The 17405-nt window shown below is 31.7% G+C and overlaps 1 protein-coding gene across 1 annotated transcript in view; it reads right to left on the reverse strand.

The window, feature by feature from the left end:
* Window positions 1-17405, reverse strand: part of LOC130669103 (division abnormally delayed protein) — a 52372-nt gene that overhangs the window by 28319 nt on the left and 6648 nt on the right. The window contains exons 2-4 of the mRNA XM_057471814.1: window positions 16438-16578; window positions 5382-5946; window positions 5006-5207 (exon numbers count right to left, since the gene is read on the reverse strand). Of these exons, the coding sequence (XP_057327797.1) occupies window positions 5006-5207; window positions 5382-5946; window positions 16438-16578 (908 nt within the window). The remainder of the gene's footprint in view (window positions 1-5005; window positions 5208-5381; window positions 5947-16437; window positions 16579-17405) is intronic.

Here is a 17405-nt window from a genome sequence, read left to right on the forward strand (position 1 = left end):
AAATGGATGTATGTACACAAACTAACAAGCTGGTAGTGTACTGTAGTGTGTAATGAGTGTTATGTATATGTTGCGGTACTCTGACGCCCTGAGGAGTTTACTGGAGATGCCTAGATGATTATATCGGGTATGTGGGTGGAGTGTTGGCTGGAGCTGCGCCAGGTTATACGATTTCTAGTTCTGAGCCAGTAAATACTCCTCTCTTAACTGATAATGCTCTCTGAGATTATAAGGAAAATCGGTCTTGTGGAACTTAACAGAGGAATTGTATTATATATTTTTAAAAATATAAATCTTGATACAAACAATGGCCACAATAAAGCAAAAGAAAAAAAAATTGTAACTAGACCGAGCTTTTGTACCATCGGATAATGACGTTTAATATTTTAAGTACTCATTTACTTGCTGCTATTAAAAGTCAAAGTTATAAAGAATGAGATTTTTTTCCGCAAAAGAAAAAGAAAAATAAGAATTGAATTATTTTTTTTTTTATTTCCAATGCAATTAATGTGAATATTAAATGGTTTAATTAACAGAGTAGTTAATTTGTGCGTTGCACCGTAAGTTTATGAAACACAGAAACATATAACAAGCTTTTGATGTAAACATGTAATGTGTAATACGTTTACAAAGTATGTATGTAAATATATGTGCGAGTATGTGAGTGTGTATGTGGACTTTGATACCTTGATTTTTTGTATATTGTGTGCCTTTAAATTATCTCTCTTCACTTGCCTATATTATTTGCTGTATATTTTTACCTTTATCTATATATTTATGTTCTGCTTTATATATATATACATATTTTTTTTTATATATTAGTGTGAATACGTCATCACATGTGTATATAAAAAGGAAAATAAACATGTTTAAATTCCAAAATTAAATTTTAATGTCCCGAGTTTTATTTTTCATCTTAAACTTTAGAACACGGTGTGAATGAATATGAACGAGTCATTAAGACAATTATAATGAAATGTATATAGAGTAAGATATATGAGTATGTGTGCAAAGTTGATATGTATTTTTTATGTATGAGTTACAAGTAAAGAGGAACTTAGTGAAGGAGAATTTAAATAAATATGTATATATATGTGTGTATATATATAATAATGATAATATGAAGGAAAGTTTAAGGAGACGATGAGAAGTGTATGATGTTAAATAAAAGAGAATAATAAAAATGAAAGTAAAATAGGGAGCATTGTGCAGCAGGCGCGAATTGTAAAGCAAAGAGAATAAATGAGGAAAAAAAAGTAAATGATGAAATGAGAGCGAGGCAAATAGAGCGACGTATATATGTATGTATGTGTATGTGTGAATATATGTATATGTATAAGCAAGCGATTATAATTGTTGAGGGTAGGGAAGTTAAACTACAGATAATGGGATCTACTTCTCATTGAGTCTGAAAACGTTTTTCAATCATAAATTACTTTTTAATAACATTTTTCAATTTATGTATATATAGATGTATATGGAATGTAAAAAGTTTGCAGTGAAAGCGGATTAAATTCGGAGTAAATTCAAATTTGATGCGGAGCGGATGACTTTATTTATTAATATCGGAGTAAAATTTACTCCGAAGGGGAATTTATTTAAATATTGAAACTCCGGTTCGCGGTGAAATTCACTCAGAAGAAGACTTTATTTTAATATTGAAACTTCGAACTGGAATGACTGCGGATTTAAAAAAATCCAGATCACTCCAAAATCACTCCACTGGGGAAATAAACTCCGTATTTACTCCGTATTCGAAGTGATTTTTTCTCAGACTCCGAAACTCTGAGTGACGGAATAAATTCGGAGTAAAATTCACTTCAAAAGGAAGTTTATTTTAATATTGAAATTCCGGTTCGCGGTGAAATTCGCTCCGAAGAGGAATTCATTTTAATATTGAAACTGCGAACTGGAATGACTGCGGATTTAAAAAAAAACAGATCACTCCGAAATTACTCCACTGGGGAAATAAACTCCGTATTTATTCCGTATTCGAAGTTATTTTTTTCTAAAACTCCGAAACTCTGAGTGACGGAATAAATTCGGAGTAAAATTAACTTCAAAAGGAAGTTAATTTTAATATTGAAATTCCAAATCGAAATGCAGATTTAAATGAAATCTAGATCACTTTTAAATCACTCCGCTGGAAAAACCAAACTCCCTATTTACTCCGTATATGGAGTAATTTTTTTAACTCTGTAACTGAGTGACGGAATAAATTCAAATTAAAATAAAATCCGTAATCACGCCGAATTACTCCCAATCTTTAATCATACGTCGCGATTATTTTATCGGAACGTTTAAATTTCAAAAAACAAAAATTGTTTACTTCAATTCAGCGATAGTGACCTTAACCTTTTTACGCTCACATATAATTATGTATTAAGAGCATCGGGAATAATAACGATAAATAAAAATAAAATGTAATTGAGATAAATGAAGGCCGAAGTGAGTTAGTTTCCGGCTCCTGGCACTGGCCCATCTCATCAACGAAAGCTAGTCAAGGGAGAGACAAATATTTCAAACGCGTAAACGTGAGCATGTAGACATTGTTCGCATCAACATACACAAATATTTAAAGATAATTTTCTTAGGTATAAACTACAGTAATTTTGTTTGAGAGTCAAACAATGGAATAAAATATGCAGGATATTTCTTGTATTCATAAATAAATGTGTAAAAAAATATTAAAAGACACTAGAAAAGATGGAAATAAGGATAAAAAGAATAGGAAGTAACATGTAGAGACCTGCGTGCGTTGCTCATCGAGTTGTGAAGCAGCAAAGAGAACAATCAGGAATCGATGTATAGGAATTCCAGCGGACCCTGTCAACCGGAATTTCATGCAAACTCTGGACCTAACGAGGGTCCATACGAGTATTCTATATATGTATATGTATATGTATATATAATACAGGGGAAATCAATTCTCCCAGCGTAGTGTGGCTCTTGCTACAGTGTAGTTGTCCACACGGGCCGTAAAAAATAAAAATAAAATAAAATATATAAATAAATAACCAAGAGTCAAAGAATTCGGAGTAAAAGAATAGCAGTAACAGAAGCAGCAGCAGCAGCAGCTAAGCGACAGAGGCCAACCAAGGGGGTAAGGAATAAGCCTACTGCTCTCTGCTCGAGGAGCCACGAAAAGGCGCCGCGTGCTCGCGCGAGCAAGAGCTATATACCTTGGAGAAGAAACGACTGTTGAGAATAATAATGAGTGAGACTGGATGAGGGAGAAATACCATTTAAAAGTGAGACAGACATATACATATTCTTCAAGAGTCCCGGTGGAAGGAACACCGCGTGCGACCAAGAGGTACGAGGTTGGGTATATATAAAACCCGCCGCGACGAATAATAATGAACGTTATATGACCGGTGGAGAGACAAGGAAGGAGAAGACCAAGGAATGAATAAGAAAAGAGCCAACTTTGGTTAAGAGAGAGTCCAGTTGGTGTCTATGTGTAGAGGATTTTGTGCCTGTGTGTATTGTAAGTATGTACAGGTAACAACTGATACATAACAGAGTGGTGAAGATGAGGATAAAGAAATAGGCGTCTCGTCTTGGCCAATTCACTGGGGCACACCTCTACCTACAACCTGCCTAACGATTCCCTCTCATACTAAATCCAACAAGACTTGTCTGTTTTTAGAGTAGAGTCTAGAGTAGAGATCCTTAGCTTTTAGGTGTACCGGCAGCCTGCAGGCGAACAAGGCCAAAGGCCACGCGGAATGCAGACACGTAACGCACGCAGAATGTAAGAGCCTCCTTTTCAGAGTCTCTTTCATTATTTTTTTATTCTTTACTTTTATTTTAGTTTTTCGATTCTCGGCTGTTAGCTCTGCTCTAAACTTAAAAGAGACCTCTATACTTTTATATATGTATGTATATATGTATATGTATATGTATACAAATACAAGGATACAGAGATGACTGGTGGTGGGCCAGTCTTACTTGGACGGGCAGGTCTAAAGAGAGGAATTATTAGTGGAATCGGCACGAAAGATCGTGGGACCACAAGGTGCGACCCCCCATTGCCATCATTCCATACCATCAGGTAATACCTCACAAAAAGATTATAATAAAACAGCTCACTGATGAGATATTTCTGAACTATTTCCTTTTTTTATTTATTCCGCATACTTTACATATTAATTTTAAACCTGTGATATTTATGCCATCGAGAGAAGGACAAAAAAATAAAGGAATGAATGATATTAGAATCGATTAATCGATCGTTAAATTTAATGTAATTCATAGTGAGCAAAGCTGTGCGCTGATGGAATCATTTGGTGTCGCTGGTGTACGTACACTACGCACACACTCTCACATATATAGTGTAGAAACCGTGTGAAACTTTTAATTAAGAGCCAAGATCCGGCGCCTACTTCTGCGAACAAGTTCGACAAGGACTCGGAGACCGGGTAGGGAGTATAAGAACACGGAGAAGTAAAAAAACGACAAACTGAAGAATACAACGAGCGGGGAGAAAATTTTTTCAATTTACCTTCAAGTACTTTCTCATTGATTTTAAATATTACATATTTTTTATCATTTACTTTCCCCATTAATGTTAATAAATTTTTTTAAAAAATTTACAAACAAATTGACCGCTGGAATATTTTATAAATTTATCAATTTACTATTTTAATTTGAAACAATTTACTGAGGGTATGTTATATCAAGAGCAAACATGACACGTCAAGTGGCATTTCATCGCGTGCATGAATTAATTCTCTTACATATACGTTATTTAGTTTCTTCAGTTTACTCTCTCGACCCTCGATGGTCAATGAAGGAGCGGCATCCGGTCCCGCAGTAAAGATATTTAAAAAAAAAACCAGCGAAATAAAAAAAAAGTGAGAAGAAGCCAGCGTCAATTCATCTCTCTCACCGCCTACGTAGCGACATTTAACGTCGCCAATCCCGACCCACGCGTTGCCGCGAAATTTTCAAAAAAAATAAACTTTCTTTGGTGTAATAAATCTGTTAAAAGTCACAGTACCTTCTCTTCGAGTGCAGGACCGTTTTCCATGGCGTACATAATGGCATCTGAAATTCGGGTATCCAACTGCCTGATCGCCCTCTCAGCATTCAATCCAAGGGGATCAGTTCGCCCGTCAACGGCTATAACTAGACGTTCAACGGTCTCGACGTAACCAGACCATGCCAGATCTAATTCTGAAGCCGGTTCAGTCAAACAGCCTCTGAAAAATTAATCATCGACCAGAGTATTACTACATGTACATGTATATATATATTCTACTAATTCATTTATCATTTCCTCAACATTTATTACTCTCATAAATGTCATAATGACAATATAATGAAATGATTGAAAAATAATACGTGTCATTATTAATAAAAAAACAATAAATTACCTCATGACATTGGTGCAAAGACCACCACAAGGACGAATAGAAGACCCGTAGCCAGAGCACTTTGGACAATAAGTCATTCTCAAAAGTGCTTCGTAGCATGAAGATTGCTGTGGACTAGTTGTATAAAATAAGACACTGTCTGTACGATCCAATACCGTTTTGCCGAGCGTTAATGCTTGTACTAGAACACGAGTTGCTTCAAGACTTTTGCTGACAGATCGTGATATTTGTTTAGGTATATCACCGAAGGGCTGTATTTCATCCATAGCCTCGTATAAACACTGTTTGAATTTATCTGTAAAGTCCTGCTGGTGCGGATTAACTGCGTGATGATAGGCTATTGGAAATAACCGGGTGAAAAATTCAGTAAATCGTTCTTGAAGCATATCACGACTCAACGGTTGCTGCAGAGTGTCGGGTGTGTTACTGGGTGACACGTAGTCCACCATTGCCTGATACAATCCTTTAATAGATGGTCTGCTGAGCAGTGACATTGATCTGTAGACTTGTTCAAACAGGATCAGCGTTTTATTTTCCGACTGACGTGCAAGAGTTGTTACTGCATCTGAAATTTTTAAAATTGAATTTGTTTTATTTTATTTGAGGACATTCTCAGACAGTGTCCCCGTATTTTTTAAAATATGCAATGGGTATCGACTGTCATAAAATTGTATCTATTACTTTCAAAAAAATTGAAGCATTAATTGAAAAAAGGGCAATGCCGCAGAGATATAGATTTTTAAAAAAGACAGTTGTTGGCAATTTGAAGTTAAATGAAATTTGGTAGATAAATTTTAGCCTGAAAAATTTGATATTTAAAATTATAATGATGACGTGATTTTACTGAAATTTATGTACTTAGAAATCGAAACGTTTTTCGTGCAACGAAAATGAAAAAATTTATGTAATTTGACTACTTGAGGGGTAGTTGGGGGTGGTCTGCAATTTTCAATTGACATACTAGCACTTATGCGAAACATTTCAAAAATCTAAATTCCATAGATTTTCTATTTATCATTTTGATATCAATTGATATATCAACCTGGGTCAAAAATAAAACTTGATTCAGGCTCGTTTCACCTTATTTTCTTTTAAAGTTATCGATTTGCCGACGATTTTTGTCAACTTCTAGATGTTTTTTCAACTTAGTTTGAACTTATTCGTATTTTTTGATCTTAGTTTGAACTTATTTGTCTACTTCGAGCACGACAGTCATATATTCACCTTACTTTTGATTTGCGAACCGTCAAAAGCAAGCAGTATTTTTTAGTGTAAAATGTTTTTCACAATTCACCAGTGCAGCCAGATCGTGCGATATTTTTACCCCTCCTGCCATTACACTCCATGCCATTTCACGACGGGAAAGGGGTAAAAATATCGCACGATCTGGCTGCACTGCATTTCACTTTAGTTTTGACTTTTTCGTCTTGATATTTAAGTCAAATAAGTCTAAATCAAATCAATTTCGACTTGATTTAGACGTTTTCCTCTTAAATCATAACTAAGTAAGTCAGTTAAGTCTAAACCGAGGCAAAAACTCATGTGTTTCATATCTGCGTAAAAAAAAGTCGAGTTTCTTGTGAAAAACGGCTCGAAATTTTGACTTGATGAACCCAGCCTACATCAAGCTTTATTTTTGACCCGGATGTAAATAATTTTTTTAAAAATCCATGTCTCGGCGAAGTTGTAACTGCGTTGCCTTTCTTTCAATTGATTTTTTAACTTTTTTTCAAACTCATTATCAAAATTCTAATACGGTCATTACAATTGAGTCATTGAATATTTCAAAAGAGCGGGAGGGGGGGTCTGTTTGAGAATGGCGTTAAATACTAAATAAATTTTTAAAGACAACAGTTTTTACTTAATTAGCGTAACAAACGCGGGGTAAATAGACACGTGGGAATTGTTACAGTAAATTGTTATAATTTTTTTTTGTTATATCTCTGATGAGTGTCAACTACTAATTTCTTTCCCCTTTTTTCTATGCATACAAAAAGCATTATAATGAACATCACGTCCGTAGATGTCTATTATAATAAAACTTTCGCAGCTATTACGTGAGCAAATAATTACACAAGTTCATTTATTTTTTTTTTAAACTAAAGAGTTATATTTTACAACACAATCGTCAATTAGATTAACCACTGGCATTTAAAATAAAAAAAAAATTTAATAATAATAAATTAGCGTTTAATGGTCATTGCTCTTAATAATCTTCATCACTCTCTTAATAACGTATATCGATTACATTCGATTAGACACAAGTGGCAGCCACTTATAACTCAGTAAGTGGTTAGCGCTTACATACAATTGCATATATGGTATAAAAATAAAGTGATAAAAAAGTATGAGGACTTGAAGTTTTTTTATTTATAAAACAATTAAAAGTATAACTTTTTAAAAAAAAAAAATAAATACATCATTAAAAGTATAAAATCTGATAAGTATAATAAAAAAGTTTTTCGTTAACAAGTTTTACACAGGAGTGAAAATAGTTTGACGTATAAGCCAACGATGCTTGAACAGTGTGTATCATAATAATAAGAATGAGATGAAAGGAGAGAGAAAGGGAGACAAGTCTGCAGGTTGCCGCGGAAACGACACGCGCCGAGCTACATCAGCTAGTGTAGTTAAGTGTAGATTTGGTTTCGCCTTTTAATACCGTATATATAATACGTAACCTCATATACTACACATACATATGAGACACATACACACATATATGTATGTATAAATATGTATATAATTTTAAATACAATATCACAGCATACATTTGTACGGTTTATTTAACCAGCTTAAACTTATAATCAAGTAATTAATCGAGCGTTGATTATTGGCCAATTAGTTTTAAATATGTCATAGGACAATCAGCTGATTGTTGACCGACTTTGACATGGTTATTTTACCATATCTCACATAAATATGTATATGTTATAAATTTTAAATTATACTAAATGTCATGTTCTGTCAAACGTTTTTTTTTTTTAGTATATTTAAATAAAACGGCGGTATAATGATCGATGAATAAATATTAGGTGTAATATATAATGAAGTTCAAGTTAGCCAACGGCTGATAATTTTTAAATAATAAATTGTAAGAAAAAATATTTCAAAATTTTACGGACACTGTAAAAAATTGGGAGTGAATTTGGAGTGATTATGGATTTTATGGGAATCCGAATTCACTCGGAGTTTCGGAGTTTTAAAAAAATCACGCATACGGAGTAAATAGGAAGTTTGGTTTTTCAGCTGAGTAATTTCGGAGTCATTTGGATTTTATTTCAATCTGCATTTACTCCAATTCGGAGTTTTAATACTAAAATAAACTTCCCTTCAGAGTAAATTTTACTCCGAGGGGATTAAATAAATAAACAGTCATCCGTCCCGCATTCACTCCGAATTTACTCCGCTAATTTTTTATGTCCCTAAAAATCGAAACATTTTACGTGCAATGAAAAAAAAAAATTTGGAAAGTAAAATAACTACTGGATGACTAGATTTCTGAAATGTTTCGCATATTGACGCTGGTATGTCAGTCGAAAATTTTAGGCCAGCCCCGGAACTACCCCTTAAGTAGTCAAATTATTTGAATTTTTTTCATTTTCATTGCGCGGAAAACGTTTCAATCTTCAGGTACATACTTTTTTACAGTGTATACACAAAAAAAAAGCGGAAGAAATATTTTGTATCATGAAACGCAAAAAAAAATTTTCTCAGCGCAGATTAGAAAAAAGTTCTTGGCATAAAAAATTGTATTTTCGCGTAAAAAAGTTTTTTCTAGCCTTAAGAAAATTTATGTTTTCACCTCATAATGCATGAAATTCCTTGGGGCAAGTAGAAATTTTTTGCCTCAAGAAATTTATTTTTTTTCTATACATTTTTACATGTGCGTATTTTTAGTTTTTTTCTTTTCGTTTCTGAATCGTTGAAAAAAAATCCGAAAATTGATAATTATCTACAAACTTCAGACTCGTAATATATAAATTTATAAATAACAATAATAACAATAGATATTATTATCGTAATCTATATTTTCATAAATGTATTGTCGTTATTCTTAAAAAAGTTGTTGTTGTTATTGTAAAAGTTTAAGTTAAAATAGGAAAAGAAACATTTAACCTGGATCTTAGTTATTATTCTGCTTGAACTCTATCTTTTATGCTCATATTTCTTGGTTAATATAACAAAAGCCATTTGCAATATATAATGTATAAATGTATATATATTTAATGTACGTAAGTATAAACTGAAAAAAATAATTGTGGTAAAGTATTTTTAAGCAACAGTACCACCTGAATGTAACGAAAATAGCACGACCCACTTTCTTATTTCTTTACTTCATCATCATCATATATTCTTTCTCTTTCTTTATCATTTATCTTTATATGCTTAAAAATATCCTCTCTTACTGTTATATTATATGTTGTCGTATAATATACAGACATGTCTTAAACTAAAACTTTGCTGCGGTGTTTGACTCCATCCGTACACTCGGTACTCAACTCTCAATGCATAAATATATATGTATGTATGTACGTATGTATACATAATATATACACTCAACAGGACAAAACTTTAAACGAGCCGACGAGTTTGAGCAGAGGCACACCCATTCATCCACGTTATTTTCCATTGAAATTAAATCGCATTTCACAATCGACAGAACTGTCTTATATATTATTTTCTCAGTTAAAACTTTATATAAATAATATTAATAAGACCAAGTTTTAACATTGACTTTTTAACTTCATTTTAATTAACACAAAATATTTTTTTTTTTTTTTAATATTTCAATCATTTATTCATTTGCTGACAATTGCTGGGGGTCGATTTAATTTTTTTGAATTAACATTCGAAAGTTGTTATAAAGGAATCAAAATTCCGGCTCAACTATCACAGATATCACTAAAATGTATATGGACAATTTTGTAGCCAATTAAATTCTCTACAAAAAAGGCCTCATTGCATTTTTACGTAAATCTAATTATTCCAACGTAATTACAACTTGAAGTACTAGAATAAATTTTCAAATAAATGAACCCCTTACTTATTTCCTCTGTAACTTCATAACTATGATAAATACGTCAATAACACTCATGACTTTTTTTGTAGCAAATTAAATTCCCTACAACTTTTGTTTAAAACATTTTTCCCTAAAATCAACAGTTCCACTACAAATTTCATTTCTAAATAATTTCGCTCTCCTTTTAGTTTTTTTCATACTGACAGATATATAATATTTATAAAAGTAAATAGAAAAATAAAACATTTAAATATATATGAGTTTAATAAGTATCATAAAACTTTTTCAAGAGATGTTGCGTCAAATGGTGAAAGTATCATGTGTCAAAAAGAAGTTTATTTTAGTTAATACGCAAAAAAAATCGCAATTTATAAATATAAATGATTTATTATTTATTATTATTATTAATAATAATAAATATTTAAATGAAATTATCAGAATCTGACAAGTAAAAAAAAGGTCAATGAACTTGTCTGGTACGCAAATAAACTGACACCTAACAGTGAAGTTGACATAGTGGATAGATCAAATGTTGAATCGACTTGGACAGGACTATTTCATGCAGTTGGCGAATGTTTTCAAAGCCACCACTCGTATATACTCTTATGTATTACATATACATATACAAATACATATACATGTGTATATTCATCATCGATAGCCGCAGGGCAAGCAGAAAATGGAAGAGTAGAGGAAGAAAGAGGGAGTTCTCTGCTGGTCAAACGAATATGTACGACTGCGTGATGTAGTGTAGCGGTTTTATTGCAAGTTTCAATACACGATGTTGAATCAAGGCTTTACTGTGTGGATAAATTTCTGTATACGTTCTCCAACGTCTCTTCTCTTATGCTCTATTCTATTATTTCATATATAATATATACATAAATGTAGACCCATCAGTTATATCTGCTCCAGCGCGGTTAGGTGTAGGAAAATCACTCACATCCCAGCTCTCCCTGTCTCTCCCTCTCTCTACGTCTCTCCTTTTGCTCGGAGTTATACAAACATATGAGTAAATTCTAAACAAATAATACTTATTCGTCACTGCCATAATTTTATTTGATTTTAAATACTCCATGTATACGCTTTATATTATAAACGGTGTTAAGGAATTAGTTAACATTTGTATTTTTTTTTAAAACTTGTACTGACAATTATTAATTGAAGATTTAAGATGTTACAAAACTGATAGCGGTAATGGAATGCAATACGATTAATAATAATGAATGTATTAAGGAATAATTCAATTAATTTATTCATTGATATGGTAATTGGTTTTTTTTTATGACTGAAAAAAATTACAACGGTGGAAAAAAATAACGATTTTTATCTGATTTATTAGGAGCTTAAAAAAAATTTATAAATAAATGTTAAATTAAATCACACAGTTGAACGATCGTGAATGTGACGGCTTGACTGCTCCATTTTATTTAGGATAATTAAAATATCAAAGGAATATTATTACAATGGATATTTAAAGTAGAATGGAATTTAACAATGGGGATAATAAACCGTTGAATAAACAAAACAATTAAATTAAAAGATAATAATGAATTTTATTAAAATCTATTCGTTATTCGAAATTATTACACTGTAAAAAATTTGCGGGGTGCAGATTAAATTCGGAGTTAATTTGGAGTAAATGCGGAACGGATGACTGCTGGTTTATTTAATTCCCTTGGAGTAAAATTTACTCGAAGGGAAGTTTGTCTTGAATTGAAACTTCGAATCGGAGTAAATGCGGATTTATATAAAATCAAAATCACTCTACTGAAAATACGAACTCATTATTTACTCCGTATGTGGGGTAATTTTTTTAAAAACTCCGAAACTCTAAATAACGGAGTGAATTTGAATTTTTAAAAAATCCGTAATTACTCCGAATTCACTATGACATTGAAATTAGCCGACGTCTAATAATTTTGGCTTTCTTAAAAAACAATAAATCATAGAAAAAAAAATATTTCAAAAAATTGCACATTGTAGTCTTTTAAATTTTCTACATGTGCATATTTTTAGTTTTTTTTTATTCAAATTTAATTGTCCTAAAAAAAATCCAAAAATTTTTAATTGTCTGCTAACTTCAGGATCATGAATTCACTCCCGATTTTTTAGAGTACATATAAATTTCCCTTCGGAGTAAATTTCACTCCGAGGGGATTAAATAAATAAAACAGTCATCCGCTCGGGATTTACTCCATGATACTGAAGTTAGCAGACGTCTGACAGTTTTTGAATTTTTTTAAAAACGATTAACTATAAAAAAAAATATTTTAAAAAATTGCACCTATAGTTTATTAAATTTTCTACATGTGTATATTTTAATTTTTTTTTTTTTGTAATTTATTTGTTGAAAAAAAAAATCCGAAAATTTGTAACTGTCTGCTAACGTCAGTATCTTATTTACTCCGCATTCACTCCGCAAATTTTTAGTGTCATCATAATATTTGACTTTAAAATGAAAAATTTCAAAAATTAATAATATCTTTGTCACATGAGTAAAAAAACAGGAGACAATTTTACTTAAAATATAAAAATCACGATTCAAGTGACGTTTGTCCAGTAATTTTGAGCGTGGGTTTAGTAAACGGGTGCAATCGTTTCCAAACTAGGACTGAGATTGCACACGTAAATCCGTGCCAGAAGAGCAAAATATCTATATATATATTATATAGCGTCAAGGATTCTCTATCTAGTGCTTTAGTGCTTGCAAACGGGTTGCAGAGATAGTCCGATCGAGATTCCACACACGATAGTCTCCGCGTAGGCGTTTCGTTCCGGATTCCACCCTTACCCTTTCTCGAAATTTCCTTTTATTCTCTTCACATTCGTCTCTATACTCGTTTACTTCTATCGTCTACACTCCATACCATCCTCATCTTCATAATATATATATACATATATACATACATATACTCTACAACACATTTTTGCTGATACTTTTAGCCTGAAACTTTTATGACCACGCCTGTTACTTACTTTATTACAACTGCTTCTTTCAATTAAATCTTATAAATTTAAAATGTTATCATTATCAATAATCAATTATCAATAAATAAATAAATTAAATTAATTGCTCTCATATCTATATATATTTTTAAAATTAATAATCAAGATGTAAGTCTATTGATATTGATGACGTAAAGTAATTTTAAAAGATGATGATATTGCGATATTTAATCGGTTTCACCGATCACGTATTTGTAATCTGTTTATGCAAGTATGCATCAGGAGCACGCCAAGTGCCTGTTAAATTTATATTACATAAATATATATGTATTATATATTAAATAAATTTAATTATTAATTAATATTCATCCTCACACCATCGAAAATTTAAAATTAACGTCATGAATAAAAATATTTAAATAATAATAATATATGACATTACGTATAAAAAATATCGTCATGAATTAAAAGTAGCGGGAGTAATATATATGTATATGTATATGTATATAAATATATCGAATCAAGCAATCGGTTTAATTGCGATACTCGATACGAATTCACGAGCAAGCCAAGTGCTCGCAGATGAGAGTAAGCAATGGAGAGAAGGTACAAATAAGTAAAAGAGAGAAAGAGAGTTCTTCAGTAGACTACTCTCGCCCGGGCGTGCGAGGATTGTGCGACGTGGCCTTATACGGCGAGTAGCTGAGTATGAGACCGTTCGTTTGAGCGCGAGAAAGCCAACCGTCTTGGTCTTTCTCTCCTTCTTCTCCTGATCACCTCCACAAAAATTTATTTCTTTTTATTCTTCTTAATCTCCTTCTTCTTTCTCTTATTCCTCTCAAGTACCTCGACTCTCTTCTTCCAGCTTCACTTCTTAAACTCAAACTCTTATGCTGAGTATTGGCAAAACTAAACTCCGATCCGAACCGCGGACACACATGCATACTATACACGACACTACACCTAAACTGCCCGCCCTTTTCTCTTCTTATGTAGTTCGACCCTACACTACATCCAGCTCAGATCAACATTACATACTTACACCACTAAATCTTTACTCTTTAAAAACCAACACAACTTTCGCATACTCTTTCTCACTCGTTTTAGTTAAGTTCCAACGGTTGCCGAACCGCATTTTTCTTCTTATCCTTTCCCTCGGTCTTTCGTCTCTCACGCGGTCGATTCAAGGGAAGCTTCACTTCCATTACATAGAGACATAACGCGAACTACCCCGTGTCTATTAAATTATTTTTATAATTTATGTAATCTCATATATTTTAAAAGAGAGCATTACACTAAAAATTCGGAGTGATCTGGATTTTATTTAAATCCGCATTAACCTGAACCGGAGTTTCAATATTAAAATAATTCCCCTTGGGAGTGGATTTTACTCTGAGGGGATCAAATACACGAGGAGAATTATCTAATAATTTTTACTGGCTAATTGAGAGTAAAACTGGGCTTGGATGAATAATTACTCTTCCGTTTCAAGAGAGTGTTCAATTATTAGGTAAAAAAAAACAATTTTGAGTGATTTTCAAATAAAAAGACTAAAAAAAAACCAATAGGCATCAATATTTATTTTGTTCTTGGCCCAGGTTTACTCTAAATTGTAGGGTAAATTTTATCAAAAAATTATTTCTTTGTAGGCAGTCTTCCGCTCCGCATTCACTCCAAGTTTAATCCGTGTTCACTCCAAAAATTTTTTAGTGTAACATAATATAAAAAGTTGTAAAATCTAAAGGTTCACAACTCGCTCATTCGAAAAATTAAAAAAAAATGGCAGCTAAATTTTTTTCATAAATTGTCAGTTTAAAGTTTTTATGAATTACAAGTAAAAAAACCATTGGGTCGTAATTTAAAGAAAAAGCTTCTATTTAAGAATTCAAACTAAAAAAAAAATCGATCGATTATACACTGTAAAAAATTTCGGTGTAAAAATGGCCCCTGAGAACTTTACTCGGCGGTGTAGTGTGAAATAACGGTGTAAAATTTTCTCGGTGTAAATTTTCCATCCGTGTAATTTTAACACAGTGTAATCTACTTTTTTTACACCATTTCGTGTTACTTGTAATTTTGATTAATGAGCAACAAACGATCATTGAATATTTTTAACTATTCAATCAATAACTTTTTTCCCGGGTACATTAATTTTATTTAGATATTAAATAGTATTTTGAACATTTAATTATTTTTATGATTCATTTTCTTAACGCAAAATTATACATTTCATGAATTATACACGGAAAAAAATGATTGGCAATAATTGTAGATCAACTTCTAATTATTTATGTTATGTTCAATAGCTAATGTCGTTTCAATCAATAAAATTATGATTGTAATGTTTAAACTGCTATAATTAACAGTTAACCATTGAAATATACTGCTTGACTATTTAAAATTACTACTTAAACCTTAAAAAACTACAAGACACTTGTCAAAAAAATGCATCTGTTATTAATTTCTTACGTTCTACTCCATAATATTTGCTGAGATTCGGTCTAGGCGCGCTGTTGACGAGAATCTCAGTAATATTTACTAATAGTTTTTTTCCGTGTACATTTACAAGTTTGGCGGTGTAAAAATTGTAAATTTACACCGCCTAAATTTAACACCAAATTTGGTTTAATTTTTACCGCAAAATTTTTACTCCGAAACATTTATACTACACCGGGTCCAAAAAATTTTTTACAGTATATTCTTTCAGTTATCGTATTTACCAACATCCGTACAAACTGACGGAAATCACGATTTTTTTTTACATTTTTATTTAAAATCATTATTATAAAAAAAATTGCCTAAAAATTGTGTTCATTTATATTCAAAACAAAATTATCTTTCAAACGATACGACTTTTGTTCTACTTGGGCATATTTGAACCGTGTAAATATGATTTTTACGCGAGTGAATCAACTGGAAGCGACTAAGCGTTAGTAGAACACATTTAGTTGCTTCGCAATTGAGTTTCGCAATAAAATAAAAACTATATAATTACATATATATTTAACGATAAATGAAACTTTAATAACTTTATTAAGTAAAGTTACACATGCACACAAGTTTATTTAAACAAATTTAAATTACCTCTCAGTGCATCCGCAGTTGTTGCAAGTAACCCTTGCAAACTTCTACTGTGATGGTGTATAAGACTGTGAAAATCAGCTCGTGCTTGTTGTCGTAATTGTTCCTCTGCTTTACGATTGCAGCATGATCCTCCGCATGTTGCTGAAAAACAAAAACAATGATAATAAAAAAGTTTAAATAAAAGTCTTACTATTGTCAGTCCTTTAATAAAAAAAGAGTAAAGTCAAACGGTCTATTATAAGTTATACAAATGAAAAACCTCTCATAGACACGAAACAATGGTAAAAGTAAAAGAAAATATATATATAAATATAAATATAAGTGTGTATAATGACAAGAGGAATTGTAAATGTAAGTGAGAACAATCTTAGCGCATCAAAAATCATGGAGAAAATGCACGGAAAATTTTTATATTTCTTTTATAGTTGTTGTATATAGAGTACATATAGAGTGCTTTCACGCTCGTGGGTTTTATTATTTCTTCTTTACTCCCTTTGCGATTCTCCGCTCTCTATTTATATTTATATTTTAAAACTCTTATACATTTTATTTTATTTATTTTTATGTTTTTGTTGTTGTTGTATAAAAAGCATCTTTGGAAGCACTTTTAAAGCGTGCTTGTTCGTCTGAAAAAAAAACGTTAAATAAATTTAATTTAAACTACACACGATGAGTGTATTAAAACTACATATTTCTTTTTTCAAAATTTACTTTGTACATAAATTATGTGGATCTATATACTTTCTGATGTGTGTGTAAGAGCATTAATATATATATAGAGGGTATTAAAAAAGTTTTTGTTGGCCAAGAGGGGAAATAATTCTTGTACATATCGTATATGGGGTAAGATCTTGTATATGAGCCAACGGAAAATTGCATCGGGGTCATGGCTGACTCACCGAAAGTATGTTAAAAGGTTTGTCGGGTCTCCCTTTGCGCATAGTTAAATTATCTTGCTTGTTTTTTTT

The sequence above is a fragment of the Microplitis mediator genome, chromosome 5 (assembly GCF_029852145.1).
Source record: "Microplitis mediator isolate UGA2020A chromosome 5, iyMicMedi2.1, whole genome shotgun sequence".
Lineage (NCBI taxonomy): Eukaryota > Metazoa > Arthropoda > Insecta > Hymenoptera > Braconidae > Microplitis > Microplitis mediator.